Raw genomic sequence first — 16363 nt, forward strand, 5'->3', positions numbered from 1 at the left:
CTTCATCATTCAATGCGTATGTTCTTGAGGAACTTGACACATTGCACGTACCGGCAGCAGCGAATTGTTGAGCTTGCACAAAACACAACCCTGTACTATTGTTGCCACTCGTTCTGCAGCACCACCTGCAGCAACACGCAGAGCACCTACGAATAGGACAGAAGGAAGACTTTCAATGGCACACCTGGGTCGGAAGAGCAGTGAGGTTTCAGGAGGGTATAGCCTCTTTGAACAAGCTGAGGAGCACCAGGAGGCAGCAGTTGGTGCTGTGGTGTTGCAGCAAGCGGCTGACCTGGCAAGAAACCTGCCGGCGTTCATTAGGGTGGTCAGCTAGGAAGCATATTCGCACTCCTGCCAAAGACATATATCATGAATTCGTATCTTCCACTGTCAAATAGAGACCACGTGTGATGTTCTCTGTAAACATGAACTTCAGGATGCCTTTACGGAACAAGCAAAAGTGAAGCGTCTCTTCCTTTTGTGGGCAGCAACTAAGTGGATTCGAGAGGTAAGCCTTGCCCTTGTGCTTTCTTTGCGCTGTGGTTCACGTGTATTCGAGGATAACGCTATTTCCTGGGGGCTCACCACGGGGTACACAATGATTCAGGAGTTACGAAACCGCGGTTTCTTCAGGCTTTTGCACTCGGTATCCGTGTGAGGCGAGCACCAGTTGTTGGAATGCAGCAAGCTCTACAGTCTCTCCTCTATAGCACTCTTGTAACTGCACCAGTCAAGCACTCAAGTGATACAAGAGCTCATCTAGTGGTAAGAAGAGAAGAGTCGGTTGCAGCAGCAACCTGGAGAGGCCCTTAGAATGAATAATTTCCTACGCATGCCCTGTTGCACTGGGTTGAGTATGTACCTACCAGAGTTTCCAAGTTATCACTGGCTGTAGTTGGGATCTTGCTGAAGGGACCTCGTGTATTCAACTACAGAAACCACTGCGATGGTGGGCTCAGCAGCAGGTTCAAGGGAGAGCATATCTTTCAGCCGCCTCTTACGCATCCAATGCTTCATCGCAGGTGCTACGGCAACAAGACCTGCCGCATCCAAAACAAAATGCGCACTATGAATCAGTCAGGCTAGTACATCGTCAACATTGGAGCAATGCAGTAAAAGGCATAAGACGTCTGCATGCGTTCCAGCAAAAGGCACTTCGCTGCAAGCAATTAGTTCGGTGCAGCGCGCTGCTACAGCAGCTTATGGCGCTTCTGAAAGTCTGGAACTACGCTCAATGTAGGCATATGGTGGGACTGGAAGTGGCGGGTAGTCGTGGGAGTGGAAAAGGCTCTCACAGCTTGAGTGTAGCCGCTGCAGAGATTCTCCGGCTTGCTGCGTTTGTCTTCGGGGCAGATAAGCGTAGACCGTTGTGCGGGGTATGGGCCATACTGGACCTTCGCAAATCGACTCAGCCCCAACAACCCGACAAGCTGGGTGGTATGAAGCACCATTCAATAGATTTGCACTGAGAGGACCGCTGTATCCATTATACTAGGGGCCAAGCCATTCTGTGCTTAAACGCACCACCATCAGCGCCTGAAAAACGATACACTTCAGGGTTGCTATGCCATCATCGTACAAGCCAACTACATTAGGCTGTTCGCTCAGCTATACACGGCAGAGGATAATCAACAATTGGTGCACTATAGACTTAGACTGTTCCAAACTGAAAGAATAGCTGCGTGAGTGGCCGAGAGCCTTAATTCGACGGCACTTTCGTGCAGCATTTTATTTGTCTCCGTAGAGGGGCACCTGACTCTGGATCCGATGAAGCCTTAATGGCAAGTTGAGTGCTTTTCTATAGATCACTTGCCATTCCCTGCCTGCACCCATCAGTTCCAGTATGCGCGGAGGACAGCTCGTGAGTGTGCGCTCCTGCACACTCCAAACATTCCGAGAATTCACAGCTTGTTACATGTGTCATGATAATCACATGTATGCATTATTCTGTATTGTTGTCAATCCAGTGGCGCACTACAACAGATAAGATTTACGAACGAATAAGCCTTCTTTACTTATCCTTCGCGAAACGAAACAAGTGCAGTGAAAAACGTTCAAGCATAGCGTTGTCCATTATTTTTGCTGTACATCTAAATACATACGCCCACGTGCTCCGTAGCGGTCCGTCGAGACCAGCTGCATCCATGACAGCGGAGAAATTCCCGCCCTATCTTCACTTCCCAGGCATGCATATGCGAGAAAATCAGTGCAACCTAGAAACGCAACGTAAGTATCAAACGGTAAGGTAAAAGCGAGAGGAGTAATGAAACATGCACTAGCTACTAACGAGGAAAAACTAAACCAGCACGACCGTGACGGAGAGAAGCTTAGCTGTTGTCAGCGAGCTGGAATGTAGCAGCCCCCTGCTACAAAGAAACAGAGACAAAGAAAATATGCACATGCAACAGATACGCACTCTAGTTCCACAGTGCCTCAGCACCTCAGAGCAATGAATGCATGCAAAGCGGGTCGGTCAATGCAGCAAGGTCAAATTACAAGCCCCAAAAGTGGCAAAGGGAAGGAGGCAGAAATGCCACATCTGCGAGAGTGGTGGTATGAATAAGAGGAACGTGAAAAACACCCAGCAGTAAAAACTGCAAACTTCTAAAGCAAACTTATAGACGATGGTAGCTGTTTCATGCAGCGAATGCACTGGGAACGGCAAATAGCAAGGAACTGTAGGAATGCAATCCATGGCGCCTAGCGCCATGAATGGAAATAGCCGCAAGCGTTCCCGCAAATAATCAAATCCTGCCTCTGCTCTTTCCTCAGCCACTCGGGTTAGCGTTCCTCAACTTATGTCAGTAAAAACTCCCGTCTATAATGCTTTTGGGGCTGCATGGTCATCAACTTCTACATATGTGCAACACTCTGTGGATTCACCGCCTGCACGAACCTTGAGTGTCTGCTGAGCAATGCCAGCGGATGGTTTGGAATGCTTCGAAACTTCGTACAAAGCCAGTATTGCGAGTTTGCCGACACCTCCAACTTTGGGGGCAATAGATAGAGCATGGAAAATCAATCATTCCTGAGACCATGGCAAATGGTCCTAGCAACCTGGCGGCAAAGGTCTTCGCCTAGCCACATTCTAGTGTGCAGTAAATGTCTGCTGATCCTCTGAATCCAAATCTCGGCTCGAAACACGCAGCCGAGCGCTACTTACCATAAATTCATGGTTCCCTTTTGTCAGCTTTGCGTACACATTTGCGTGCACCACTCAGTTCCTTCGTGAATCTCTTACTGCAAAGAGTGGCTGCTGACCACGAATTGTAGGTCAAGTCCCCGATGGGACAGGGGCTCCTCAGGGTAGACTAGGTATGCAAGAGAGGAATGGATAGACGAGTGTACTGCTGTATTATAATTTTACCCGGTAGAATGAATAATCTCAAGCCAAGGAATTGTTTCTTGTGAACAGAGAGCGTCAAATGCTGCAGAAGGGTGCGGTTGGTGCAATCTATCTGCTCAACTGCCGCAGGGTGGTTTGCAGCGTTCCTTTTATGGCCAGCGATTGCACGGGTCTAGAAGGCATGCGAGCTACGGACCCCTGCTTGTAGCATTCGTAGGAAAACCATGAGGCTTCCGGCCTTGAAAGTAGTGAAGCGACCTGCTGACTCTTAACTTGAAGAATTAATGCAAGAGATGAAGAGAGCATATTTTCTGACCCTATCGACGACGGCGTAGATGCTATTCTGGCCCTTGGCCTTTACCAGTGCAAGGAATAATGCCCATGGCTAGTTTAGTCAACATTTTGGGGGGGAACCGAAAGGCTTTGCAAAAGGCCTGGCTCGGCAGAATCTGGCGAATCAGCAGCTGACGATCAGGGCACGACAACGCATAGGTTGCGCAGGATGCATCCCAAGCCATCCAGAAGGACCTGAAGAGGTTTTCCGATGTGGTATGCATCCTTCCAAAAACCCCCGAAAGAGCGGCAAAACATTCTTTAGAGAAAACAACACTGTGAAGTAAGTCAGGTGTGCAAGCAAAGCAGTACCCGCTTTGTTCTGAACCCTAGCAGGTCTTTCCCAACGTGCTGTTGTTTCCCCTTTCATAACTGTGTGTCATGAGCATTGCAGCTATCACCCAACTTAAAAAAGCATGAAGCGCGCACGATTTTGATGGAAGCCGTAAATCATCACAGACAACGGCGGTTGTGCTGCACGATCCGGAACTGCTGGGGCGTCTCTAGACGACGTTAGCGGCAGATTCGGTAATGCCTTGAACACGTTTGACTCCAAAGCCATATTGCAGAAGGCACCGACGCCAGCGAACATCTGTAAGATTCCCACGCCAGTGAAGTCCCTTCGTGAGGTGCATTGAAGCCAGATCGTTGGTCTGGACAGTGGAACGACTCCTATGTGAATAGTGCCAGCTTTTTCTACACCAACCACATTGCATCGAGTCCCATGCTCTGCACAGAATACTGCAGCTGGATTTTAGTGAAGCACATAACTGGGTGTAATAGAGAATCTATTGATGTTAGGAGAAAATAGCAGCCACCGCTACGCCACTGGCACGGGTTATTACGAGAAACGACATGCTTTATGGACCAACGCTACTACCGAAATTTGTAATGCGGTAGACTGGCCGATTAGCGTCATTGATGCGTCATCAGCCTTTCCTGGCTATTGTTCGGGACTGCTACCTGAAGTAGATCGCTCAATGGAGCAGCGACACGAGCAAACTCAAGATGATCAAATATTGGAAGTAAGAGGGGGCTTCAGTATGATTATGCAACATACTAGCGGGTGGTCGAAAGTAAGGGCCGCATTTGTTTTGATCATTCCTGGATCTGGGTCGATTCCTGGACGCGAATCATTGACTTCCACTTACACAGTTGTTTTATGAAAGCAAACACCTGTGTGTATTCGCATACTACTACATGGCACTCGAATTAAGTGCTTCACGCGCGCTTGAACGTCTCGGCTGCAGACTAAGCAGTCTTCCAGGTAGACAGCCACCAAGTACTGCCTTAGAAGGCCATCAAAATTTTGAATACTGTGCATTAGTCCAGCTGAATTTTAGCAAGTCCAAAGGGCGTAGAGGTGAAGTTGAGCTTGAGGTGTGATGTAGGAAGCCCTTTTGTGCCTATCCTCAAGCTGAAAGAGAATTTGTACTGAAGCGTCTGTGAAGTCACATCTCCAGTACACTGTTGACCTGTATAGTGTGGCATTTAATTTGTCAATATGAGGCATCAGAGCCTTATGCTTCGTATAGATCTTGTTCAAGATCTTCACTATAATGCACTTGTGCCACTTCCCTTCCTTTTTTAGCTCCGAAAACGGGATATGATTGAGTGCGCCGGCCGATTACGGCACTCTGCTTTTTCCAGCAAATCTGCTACCTGCCATGGAGTCTCCTTTTGATGCTGTGGGAGTTTCCAATACCGCAGCACATAGGTTGAAGCTCGATTAGGAATGAGCTCCATGCAATATGCCTAGGCGACTAGCAGCTGGCCAGCCTGGTCGCCGTCCTTCGTCACTTTGCATATCGGCCAGCTTAACACCAACGTATGACCGTTCCTGCTGCTCCTGAGCTAGAGGTTTAAATGTGTTCTTTACTGAATGCCCAGTTTCAGAGGCATTAAGACGGGATGCATGCTGAGAACGGACTCTTTTTGCCGTGCTGGTGAGCCGCCCACGTAATGACTCCATCTCACTTTGTTGGAATGCCAACTCTATCTCGCTCACCATACATGAAGTGGGCGTAGCTGTGGGGACAAGTAGTTTCCGCCTCTCAGCGCTTGAGGTAACCCTAGCTTTTACAGCGTCCAGCTGTTGCCGGATGCACGCCCTTCGTTGGGACACTTATGGCATACCTAGGGTCAGGTCGTGCTGCGCAGGTACAATGCCCACAAACCATGCTACTAGGACGTAAGCCGATATGAGGTAGCGTTTACCTGCCACAACCTTGCCAATCCTTCTGTAGCTCTTCAACCGCCCTGAGTCTTAGGGATTTCCATTCACCTACAGCTCCAGATGATGTGCTCCAATGTCCCACTAAGACGGTTCTTTCTTTGTTGAGGGCATGTCTGGGGCTGTTTAAAGTCCACGTTGCCGCTGGGCTTAGACCCTTAGCTAAAGTTGGCTTTTCATTTTCAGCTTTGACCCAGATGTTGCCCTCGTGTGCTCCTAAATCTCTCACATTTCATCAGCTGCGAAAGCCCAGCCGTTCGATTGTTTAAACGATGAGTCGTTGCGACCACATGATGTGACACTTCGGCTATACATAAGTTGAGCCCTGGTACAGCAAATGTTCAGCTACATCGTGGCGTTTGCGAGCCAAACTATCATACTTCGCAATAAACCAATCAAGTTTTTGATTTTCTTGCTCCAGCTTTCTAAACTCTCATAAAGGCTGACATTGAGCTCATCACTTCACAAACCGATGAGTTAGGGTGTGCTTGGAGGCTTGAGCTGTGGTGAATCTTTAAAGCAGACAATTCCCCTGCATTAATAGAGCCACTAAAATGATGCACTGACCTTCAGTAGACAGTCTCTCGGGAGCACTAGTTTCTCATCATGTACAGGGTACAAAGTGATGTGAGCCTACTGGCTGATGGAATATTCGAAGACGCGCACATTCTTACGGCCGTCGCACTTTTCCTGTCAGCATAGCCTCATGGTAGCATTGATAACATTTAGCTGAGTGTCCAGGAACTCACAGCGGTGGAGCTAGTGTGTTCTCATAAGCTTGGAAGCTGGCATCTACCACTTGAACAAGCGCTGCGCCACCTTCACGTCCATCACCAAAAGGGTCTTCTTTTTCCACCCAATTGCCATATAAACAGGTGAATAGTTTATTCAATCACTTGATCAAAACCAACTTACTGTTTTAGGAAGCCTTGCATCCCAATGTCTGCATCCACGGCAAGTGGATGAGCAGGGAGCTGCTGCGTCGATTACGCAGTGCTGCCAATATACATAGGGAGAAACTTAACTCCAGGCCCATTGAATACTTGACGTGAAGCTACTAATTGTGCTACTAAAATTGCTCCCTTTGGCGTAACGCTTTATGTATTTCCAGAGGGAGATATACAACTCCAGATTCAAAAAACATAATAGGAAGATTATGAGTGCCATTGTTTTATAAAATTCACTCCTTTTGCTACCCACACCTCTGGCGGCCACTATGATATCAGGGATCACGAGCAGCAAGGATTCCGCACAGCTTCACCCTCTAAGTACTCGAAGAATTCATGACTAGTTGCACCTAGCATCTAGCGCGCACGCACGCTTAGGTGGGTCTTCTTGTGTGGGGCCAACGGTAAAGTGCAACTAATAAAGAATACCAGCACATAGAACAACTAGTCAATTATTTCTTTAATTTCTAATTAAACAAATAGTGAACAGGAAAGTGATCAAGTGTAGCTTAGCTCTCTACGGTTGTATTATGAAGCTCACCGTGCGCTGCAATAAACATAAGATACGAGAAGACGGGGCAATAATTCGAATCTTTACTTATTCTAGGTCGAATATAGCTAGTTTGCTAAAAGGTACCTTGCCGCTGCTTAGCCTGTTGCAGGAGTACACAAATGGTGCACGCTGGTGCACCATTTGTGCACTCCCTTTCCCCTCAGGCCGGAGCCCTGAAGAGTGCACGCATGGATGAAGGAAAGCTTTATTGGAAGAACACCGAATAACTTTTGGCTGAGCTTGTATAGGGTATGAAGGTGGTTATTTTTTCGGAAAATAACTACGAGTGCTACCGTTCCTGCCCAATTTTGGCTCAGCCGTGTACTCGAGCGTGCATATATTCAAAAAGCAGTAACAAAGCTTGATCACTGCCTGAAAGAGTAGGCTTCCAGAAAATGTATATTCACGAAGTTATGCCCATTCTTATTCACCTCGAGGATCACTGACGCCTGTGTGCATCTAGTGGGCAGCCCGTAATTCGCCCGCAGGAGAGCCTGTATGACCCCGTTTTGAGGGGCTGATAGGGTGGCCCAGAATAAAATCGTTTGCAAATTCTATGCAGCCTATAATCATTTGTGAGATGCTGTATCTGGAATTACACGACCGGTGGTCACGCAGCTGACCGCGACTTGCGCTGCTAGATGCACCCATTTACACACGTATGAAACCTGGCTATGTAGGAACCGTATTCTGGAAGCCTTTCTTCGAAGACATTCGAAAATCAGGCCTACTGAAGAATAGAAACTTCTCGTATTAGTGGTATGGAAAACTTAGTGGATCAGCATAACCGACAAGTGTGCCCGTGACCTGAGCATGGGCCCTAATTGCACCCACTAGGATGCAATGGCCTAACACTGGTTGCAAACAGGCCTGCACGCACCGCCTTATTAAAGCGTGCCAGCGCGGGCAAGTGGAAGTTAGATATTTGGCATACACAGTACCTAAGGGACTGAAACATTAGCAGATATTCTGTGCTTCGTGGGAATTTGAAAGACTTATCTACCTAAAGCAGCTGAGTGCAGTTCTGAACAGATGACCTAAGGAAACTGTATTTTTCTGTGCGGAAAGCGGGTTCCTGTTCCAACACGACTACGCATGATTAGCCATCTAGAACAAGATCTTATGGTGTGGCACCGTATGCAAAGGCTTCAACAGTTGGATTATCAGGACGAAGACTAACTATAATGATTAAACCGCAGCTTGTAACAATAGATAGTCACGGATGCACTGTACAGTCAGGCGTTGACAAAGGCAGCAATCCTGTTGTTCGTCTTCTCTGTTCTTCTGGCCCCAGGATACCGCTATCACTATTGCGTTCTCCATTCCCCATAAGCCAACTGAAACCAACTTTGCAAGCAACTAGGTTTCCCCTCCCCGAAACAGAACCAAATCGTTTTTGGTCTCCACTCCACAGACTTCAGGGCAGTAGTGTCTCAAACGCAGGTACTAAAACACCAACTCCGGTGGCAGAACTGCAAGGCACGTTATTTCGATTCTTCAGAGTCCACCGACACAATGAATACATGAATGTTGCTGCCTGTAGCAACGTGGTACCTGCTGAAAGGTGCATTTCAACCTTCATAACTGGAAACGTGGCAATGCCGAGAGCACATGCGTTGACAATCAATGCATATGATGTCCCAAAAAACCCAATACGGCTCACCAAAACTGCGCAGGAAGTAGACAGCACTTGCTACAAAAGCAAAGCTAGTTTGAAGCAGGCATCCAAGTCCAGAAGAGCTGTGATCTATCCAGAGAGTCAACTAAATCAACCACCATCATTGACAGTACCAGAACCTCAACCAATTTGGTTGTCGGCACTGCCACTGCGGATGAGGTGCCCGGACTGCCACCTCTTTGCGGATAGCGGTTCCCTGAAAGAGTGCAGCGCCAGACATACCCGTCATTGCCCCACAGGTGTCTCTCGAGTACAAAAGACAGATATATATGGCCAAGGTGCATCCAAAACAAGCACATCTCGGGCAGCTGCAAATCTGATCTCACGGAGTGACGCTCCTCGCCTGCATCGCCCAAAGGTCCAATTAGCTGTCAGAGAAGCTTACACGCCAGCTGCGGTCTCTGCAGTCAAATATTTTGTCTGCGATTGCTGCAGCGTCAATTCTCCAGGGGGTTTTAGCGCAGCTCTCATCCAATCCCCCAGGGGCACAGATAATATACCCCCCAAACCAGAGTGCGCATCTAGTGCATCTGGTGAAGGCGCTGTACAATATTTCCAGGTAAATTCTGACAGACTAGGGGAGTGATTGTATAGTGGGGTGCTAAAAGTGATGCGCGGTTCAACGATTTTGCAATGACTACATATGGTGGAATGCAGGTACCAATACAGTCATCAACGTCTGCTGATATTCAAGGCTTTATGCCATCACGCGCATTACAAAGCCATGGAAAAGCTAATATGGGAGTTTCTTCGTGCTCGTACAGTACTAGGACAACCTGTTCCCGGCATCACACTTTAAGCACTGAGTCCCAATCGTCGTTTAATGAATGTGTCGATATTGGGGGAGCCTCAGAACGTGAGACAGCAGCAACTACCGCAGCTGCAACGCCACCTCTGACCCTCAATTCGATTCCAAACCTTGGACATACACATGCTCGCAACAGGCATTCTAAGTTTCACTGGGAGGCTAAAAAGTGGTTTCAAGGGCCGTCAGTCACAAGGTTTTCGCGAGAGTCTGGATTTTCTTTCAGAGTTTCCCCCTCCTCTACTGGCTCTTTAACTGCTCGCCCTTGTCGTCATAGCCCTCCCTCGTGGGTGACGAAGGAAGAGCAAGACGAACTGCCGGAGTTCATCCTTTTGAGACACACAGAGTTATCATTTGTTTGCGTTGGGTCACTCGTATCCCTCCTAGAAACATGCTGCACCATCAGCCACTTTGGAGGAAATGATCGGCTGCAGCAACTTCACGATCTGACTGCATCTCCCTTCCACTGCTCTTCAAGGCCACACATAGGCCTTAAGGATTACTTGGTTAAGCGGATTTTTCGGCATGGAAACCAGTGCATCAACGACGCTGTGGTGGCCCTTACTCTTCTTACCCGCTTTCTCTGCGTGCAGAACACCTTGCTTGCAAGTGCTCTCCCAGGAAGCCAAACACCCTACCATCAGCAACAAAATCATCACGATGAACACAGCACAAAGTCACAAGATGCGGAGCGCAGCTGTAAAATACTACACTCAAAGTTGGATGCAAGGACAGCTGCTCCTGTAACCCGAGTCTGTTTGGCGGTGACAGCAGCCCAAATAGGATTTGTAGAGTTCAACTACTTGACGGCACACAGGCTTCTGCTAACGTCGGCGCTTCTTGCAAAAAAATGTCATGGGGATGAGCATACAAGCATCAGGCAATGGGCACAGGTACTAACAATTAGAATATGGCACAAATCACGTTGCACAGAAGGAAATGAAACACTTGCATACGAGGACAAGACGTGCACGGTCTAATACTTTGGCATTGCATGATAATCAGCAAAAGGAAATACTATAAAAGGCTCGAAGATCTTTCATGTAGTGCTACGTGACAATATGGATTCCGCCGCTAGCAGCTAGAGCATCCTCTGATGAGAATAACAGAATGGGTGCAAGCAGCAACTGACTAGCACGACCGCAACAGTCATACTTACATTTAGGTCAACAGCTAAACGCCAAACGGTTCAAGACAGATTTGCTAGTTGAACCCCATTGTGAAAGCGTTAACTCCACAAATATTGAAAACCTTGTAGCCACCGAAGTACTGTCGCTTTCCTCACGTACTTAAAAAAGGTAACCGTGCACTGCTGCAATTGTGGTTGCAAGCTGCATTTTGATGCCAGTAAGTTGGCACTTGGTTCTGTTTTATGATAGCTAGGCGGAATTTCCGTTGAGGAACTGGTGGAGGCAGAGGCAGCGTTCCTACAAGTTCTTGGCTGGTAATCTGGCCCTTACCGCCACGGGGACCACTTACAGCTTTTACATATCACCATCAGACGTCCTCTAATTCCCTGAATGCCTGTGCCCGGATTATCTAAAGGGCAAATTAGGGCATACAATTCATACGCCACAGGGCTTAGAGTGTGTGGGCGAGGCTCAGAAAGTGTGGGTGACATGCTGCTCAGGAGAGTACAAGTCACTCTGGATGAATTCTTCGCTGTAAGCATGACCAGGCTACATCCCACTGTGCCCTGGATCCAACGTTCTTATCAGTTTGCACAGTGATTCTTATTCTAGAAAAACTGCTATAGGCGTGTGTAAATGCACGCAGACGGCCCTGGGGATTTCTTTTGGAGACTCTCGCCTTCTAGGGAAGCAGGGACAGTTGCTACCTCCGAGGGGGAATAGTGCTACAACGGCACTGTTTGTGCAGCACCATTCCATGATGCTGCTGCGGCATGCTCACGCACACTCAGGCAGACCCAAGGGGGTGCCTCGAGTTGTGAATATTAAGCAGCTGGTCAACGAGCCCAATGCAGTTGAAAAAGCACGGCAGCAACAAAGGACGGAAGACCTTGCATGTTGCATGTGCCCTTCCTGTGGCATACTCCAGTGTGAGCAGAACATGACTGGTGGACAAGCGCTGCCATTTGGCTTACCTGGCCTCTCTGATTACGATAGGCTCAGGACAATGCCGCACGAAATGCTTGATCAAGCTTCTTTTGGTTTTCTGCCTTTGCCTTGCTCCATGCCTGTTGGAGAGGTACAACCGCACATCCAAAGGCCGAAGAACCATATTAATCCCGTGGATTCACGAGGGTCTGCTTGGCACACGTCTGCGGTAGAATCCACCGCTAGTGTGGTGCCCCGCAGGGCTTCGTAGCGAAGGGCATCATCCGAAGGCCACTGTTGTGCAAAATTCACCATTAGCCAGTGAGCAGCCTTCACTCAACCAGAAAAATAGGAACAACGTCTACTTCACTTCACACGAATGAGGAAAGGAGTTGGACCCCATCAACCTGTACGATGAAGATGCATTAATGCACTTCTCTCGGGACACATTCTGAAAATTTCAACAAATTGTAAAGAAAAGAGCCACAATAATGCATGGAAGCCATTTCTTAGTATTAGTCAAATGCAACTGTGGGTGCTTCGCACATTCCCGTAAGGAGCGGAGGTATCTGTCCTCTTTGCGGGAGGTGTCGGAACGACTATGTGACGATTGTGCAGCACAATCAAGGCCCCTCCGTATCAAAGCAGGATGGTGGAAATTCACCCACACTACGAATGGTAACTGAAGACGTTATATTCGGCATGATGCACGTAAGGGTGCGTAAGAACAGGTCACTGACATGCCTTTCTTAGGGGCATATGGGGGTCATTTCTATAGTAGGTGCCTGAAGTCTTGTGTATCGGTGTTGAGGCTCGAAAAATGTGAAACACAATACTTTTGCGTTGCACGGTGAGTGCAGAGGGCATTCGGGTTGAAACCTTTAAGCAGTTTCATCCCCGTTATAAAGCCATATGCGCCCCGTAGGCCAGAAAGCTGGCACAGGTGTGACCTTTCATGAGCATGGAATGAGAGAATTATAAAAATGCCTGCAGCGTGTGGCACACATGCGTCATTTTGGTCTGTTTAGCAAAACGTACTTTCAGATGTTTTGCTTTCTAAGTGTTGTAGAATGTAGCTCAACCTTCATGCCGTGTCCAGGCACTGGGAAGGCGTAAATACCATTTTCATAGACCCTGTTATTTTAATTTACATTGTCTTAAGTGGAGGAGTGGCATTCTGTACTGGGTGCTGGGGTGCGTAAGAAGACCTCGCACTCTAAATCACAAACTCTACGTGCGCTACTCATGGATTGACCTATCTGCGGTTTTGCAGCTCCTGCTGGTAGTAGCTAATGACAGTAATTGCCAGCTGTGCAATTACCTGCTCTGTAGTCCACCTCATTTTAAAGCTACAACACGCACCTATGTCTAGGCTTCGGGAGCGCGGTTTGTACCAGTATAATTTTTACAAAGGCCGACTGCTCTGATCCTTCAATTTAGCTATAAATCAACGAGCTGAGGCATTTTCAGGCGTTTTCCGTGACATTGCTACCGTCAGCGCCGCTGCTGCTGTTGCGGACGACCCAGGAAAAAGTTGAGCGGCGGGAGAGCTTTAGGGATTCCAGCACTCCGCTGCCGCTACGCTGCAAGCGCGGCTCCTGTTTTCCTTGTTGCTGCTCTGTACGGTTTGTTTGCTGAAGTTGATTGCGTTGGATGTTACAAATCTACTGATTATGATATCACAATTTTTATGCGTGAAATTAGGCTAAGAGAGTACACAGACATAAACTACATACATAGGGCATTGCAAAAAGCTATGCTCGCGGAATTTCATGCCTTGGGACCTGTGGATGAAGACTTCCTGCATTCCCTACGCTTGTGCAAGGCAGCAAACTGACTATGGCTGTCTGAACCTCAAAACATTTCTGCTTTTACTTTTTCACGTGCTTCCAAGGACTGTTGTGAGGCACTTTTTGGCTTGTTACTTCGCCGTTCTTTCAAAGAATTAGGCAAGCAGAAGATTGAATGCGTGAGCAACTTGCCAGATACTAGTTTTACCCACTATGGGGTTGTGAAAAAGAGGGTAATCGGCAATGTTGCATAAAGAGAAACGATGGGCTTCCAGCGCCCAGAGCATCTGAAGGATTCTTTCAAAAAATTCATGTTTATGGACACAGCTTAGGGTCTAGGCTGCTGGGAATGTGCCCAAATCCCCACATACTCCCTTTAGCTTGTCCTTCTTCTCGTAATCCGCTGTCTGGTGACCTTACACCTTGCCTTAGTCTTGTGCCTTAACTTGACAATGCCTTTATTGTACACACTCTTGCAAAGCGCGGGTATTATCGCGGCAATATCCTGGATTATGCAACGTTGTGCATCTAACTTGTCTCTGGTATGAGCCTCCAGATTTTTTCTGGTAGTGAGAAACCCATTTGAATGTCCAAATCTACGTGCAATGGCATAGCACTTATATTCCAACCCTAGAGTCTCTCGTTGTATGTATTTCCTGAAAGTCCCAGCTTCGTGCAACCTTACTCTTGCTGCGCATAGCCTTGTAGCACGACTACGAGAGATGTGTAAATATTGCCGGTTATTCTCAGAAATGCTGTAAGGTTTTCGTTTTTAGCTGATATTTCACAGTGCTCAACCGGGACTATTCTCCGATGAAGATGCGGCTTAACTGTCTTATGATATGACTCTCTTAACCTACATTGTTTACCAAAAGACTTTGCATTACAATTGCCCTTCGTGTACAATAACACTGAGAGAGACTTCCGTACTCCGTGGACCGCTATTAATTATCTATTTAGGTTGCATGCTTCTTATACCGACATGTAGGCTAAATCTCTGAGAGCACTGCAGGCTCCTCGGCTCAACTCTTAAAAAAACCTTTTGCCTAGAGCTTCACTGTGACAGAGCGTGGCTCATTCTTGGCGTTTGATGCTTTCGTTTCTCTCTTCCACTCATACGCTAGCCGGTATTGTCGACAAGCTGTCAGGTCCCTTGTGGCACTGAGGTGAAGCGATTGTTCTCTGGGATCCGTTCCTCCCACAAAGTCTATTCCTCTATTTATCGTTGAGTTGGAGAGAGAGCAGGCCTATAACAACATCCAAAGCACAGCAAGCTTGCAGAGCTCTCTCTCAGCAGCTCGTTGGGGTTAATTGATATACGTTTTTCCCCCATTCCTCTAAATGACTTTTCTGGCATGCAGTCGTCGTCGACCCTTTTGATGGCGCAATGCGCCTCGTCAAAACTTTAGATGATATAAGGTCATTCTACTCCGCTTCCGTGCTCTTAGATAGTGACATCCGTTAGGAGCAGTCTAATATCAATGCACTGGTGATTTTGCCAAAGGTCAAATAGCCACCGAACATCGTGTACGCTTGCTCAGGTGGTAACAGTCTCGCCCCCAGCAAGGAACTTTGGGTAGTCGACCGTTGGAGTGTCGAGAGGACGCTCATATGATTGCTAACACAAGATAATGAGACTTTGTGTGCTGTAAAGCCTTAGAAGTCTGTACATTGTAAGTTGCTTGCAATCACCCCATACAGTGGCACTAGTACTCAAGGATGCCCCCTAGGGAAGCCGCATTATACAGAGCCAGTCTTAGTGGGAAAAATTTAAATCGCAGTAGGCACTGGTTGTCTTTGAAGTGTACAGTAGCACGGTATGCGCTTATTGCTTTATCCATCTGTGCTTCTGCGCCCACCAAAACAAGGGGAGCTTTGTTTATAGACTTGCATGGTCGCCAGTCTAGCTCCTAAAGTGCTGATCTTGGTATAAAGAACTTGCCCCATTTGCTTGTATTCCTCGGTTATCATGCTGGTTATTGTAAACGCTATTTACTGACCAGCCATTTTAGCTCAATAATGTGTTGGCGTGGAAATAAATAACACTTTTGGGCGGGGTTCTTGACTATGCAGGCCACATGCCATTCTTAGGGCAAAACCCTGAGAATCTCGTGGACCTCTTGCCCGATAGCACCCTCTTCCCACTGTGAGCGAGCGTTCTGCAAGATTATAAAGCCTTGGAATAAACAATGAGCAGACACTGAAGGTGGGTGTGGTGAATGGCCACAGGCTCAAAGTGGATGCAGATATGCGCTGACTGCGTACAGTGAAGACCTCGCGTTCTGCCCATCTAGAGGATATCATTTCAATCCCATTTTCGGCAATTAGAGTGCGTTTAAGACTAGCTTTTCAGTCAAAGGCTCTACAGTTGGCGTATGCGTATGCCCCCCCACACAGCAGACCACAGGAAGCACATTGTATATCCAGATCCCCTAGTGCATGATGTCCTCAAACTTTTGTCCTGGGACGCCGGACATTCACTTCCCTCTGAGATTAAAGGCACCCAAAACTTTTAAAATACGCACAATAGGCCGAGGCTTCTATCACGCAAATTACATGCGCACTCTTTCTCAAGTGTTGAGCTGCATATAAACACTTCCACTACACTGGATAATATTAGC

General features: G+C 47.6%; 1 protein-coding gene across 1 annotated transcript; it reads left to right on the forward strand.

The window, feature by feature from the left end:
• The first annotated feature begins 9723 nt into the window (after positions 1–9723).
• Positions 9724–13490, forward strand: LOC34619413. Its single transcript, XM_026336804.1, has 6 exons — positions 9724–10788; positions 11275–11339; positions 11526–11559; positions 11672–12202; positions 12571–12652; positions 13393–13490. The coding sequence occupies exons 1-6, from the start codon at positions 9724–9726 to the stop codon at positions 13488–13490; spliced, it is 1875 nt and encodes a 624-aa protein (XP_026192589.1).
• The last annotated feature ends 2873 nt before the right edge of the window (positions 13491–16363 follow it).

This window comes from Cyclospora cayetanensis, unplaced genomic scaffold (genome assembly GCF_002999335.1).
Source record: "Cyclospora cayetanensis isolate NF1_C8 unplaced genomic scaffold, CcayRef3 CcayRef3_contig_149, whole genome shotgun sequence".
NCBI lineage: Eukaryota > Apicomplexa > Conoidasida > Eucoccidiorida > Eimeriidae > Cyclospora > Cyclospora cayetanensis.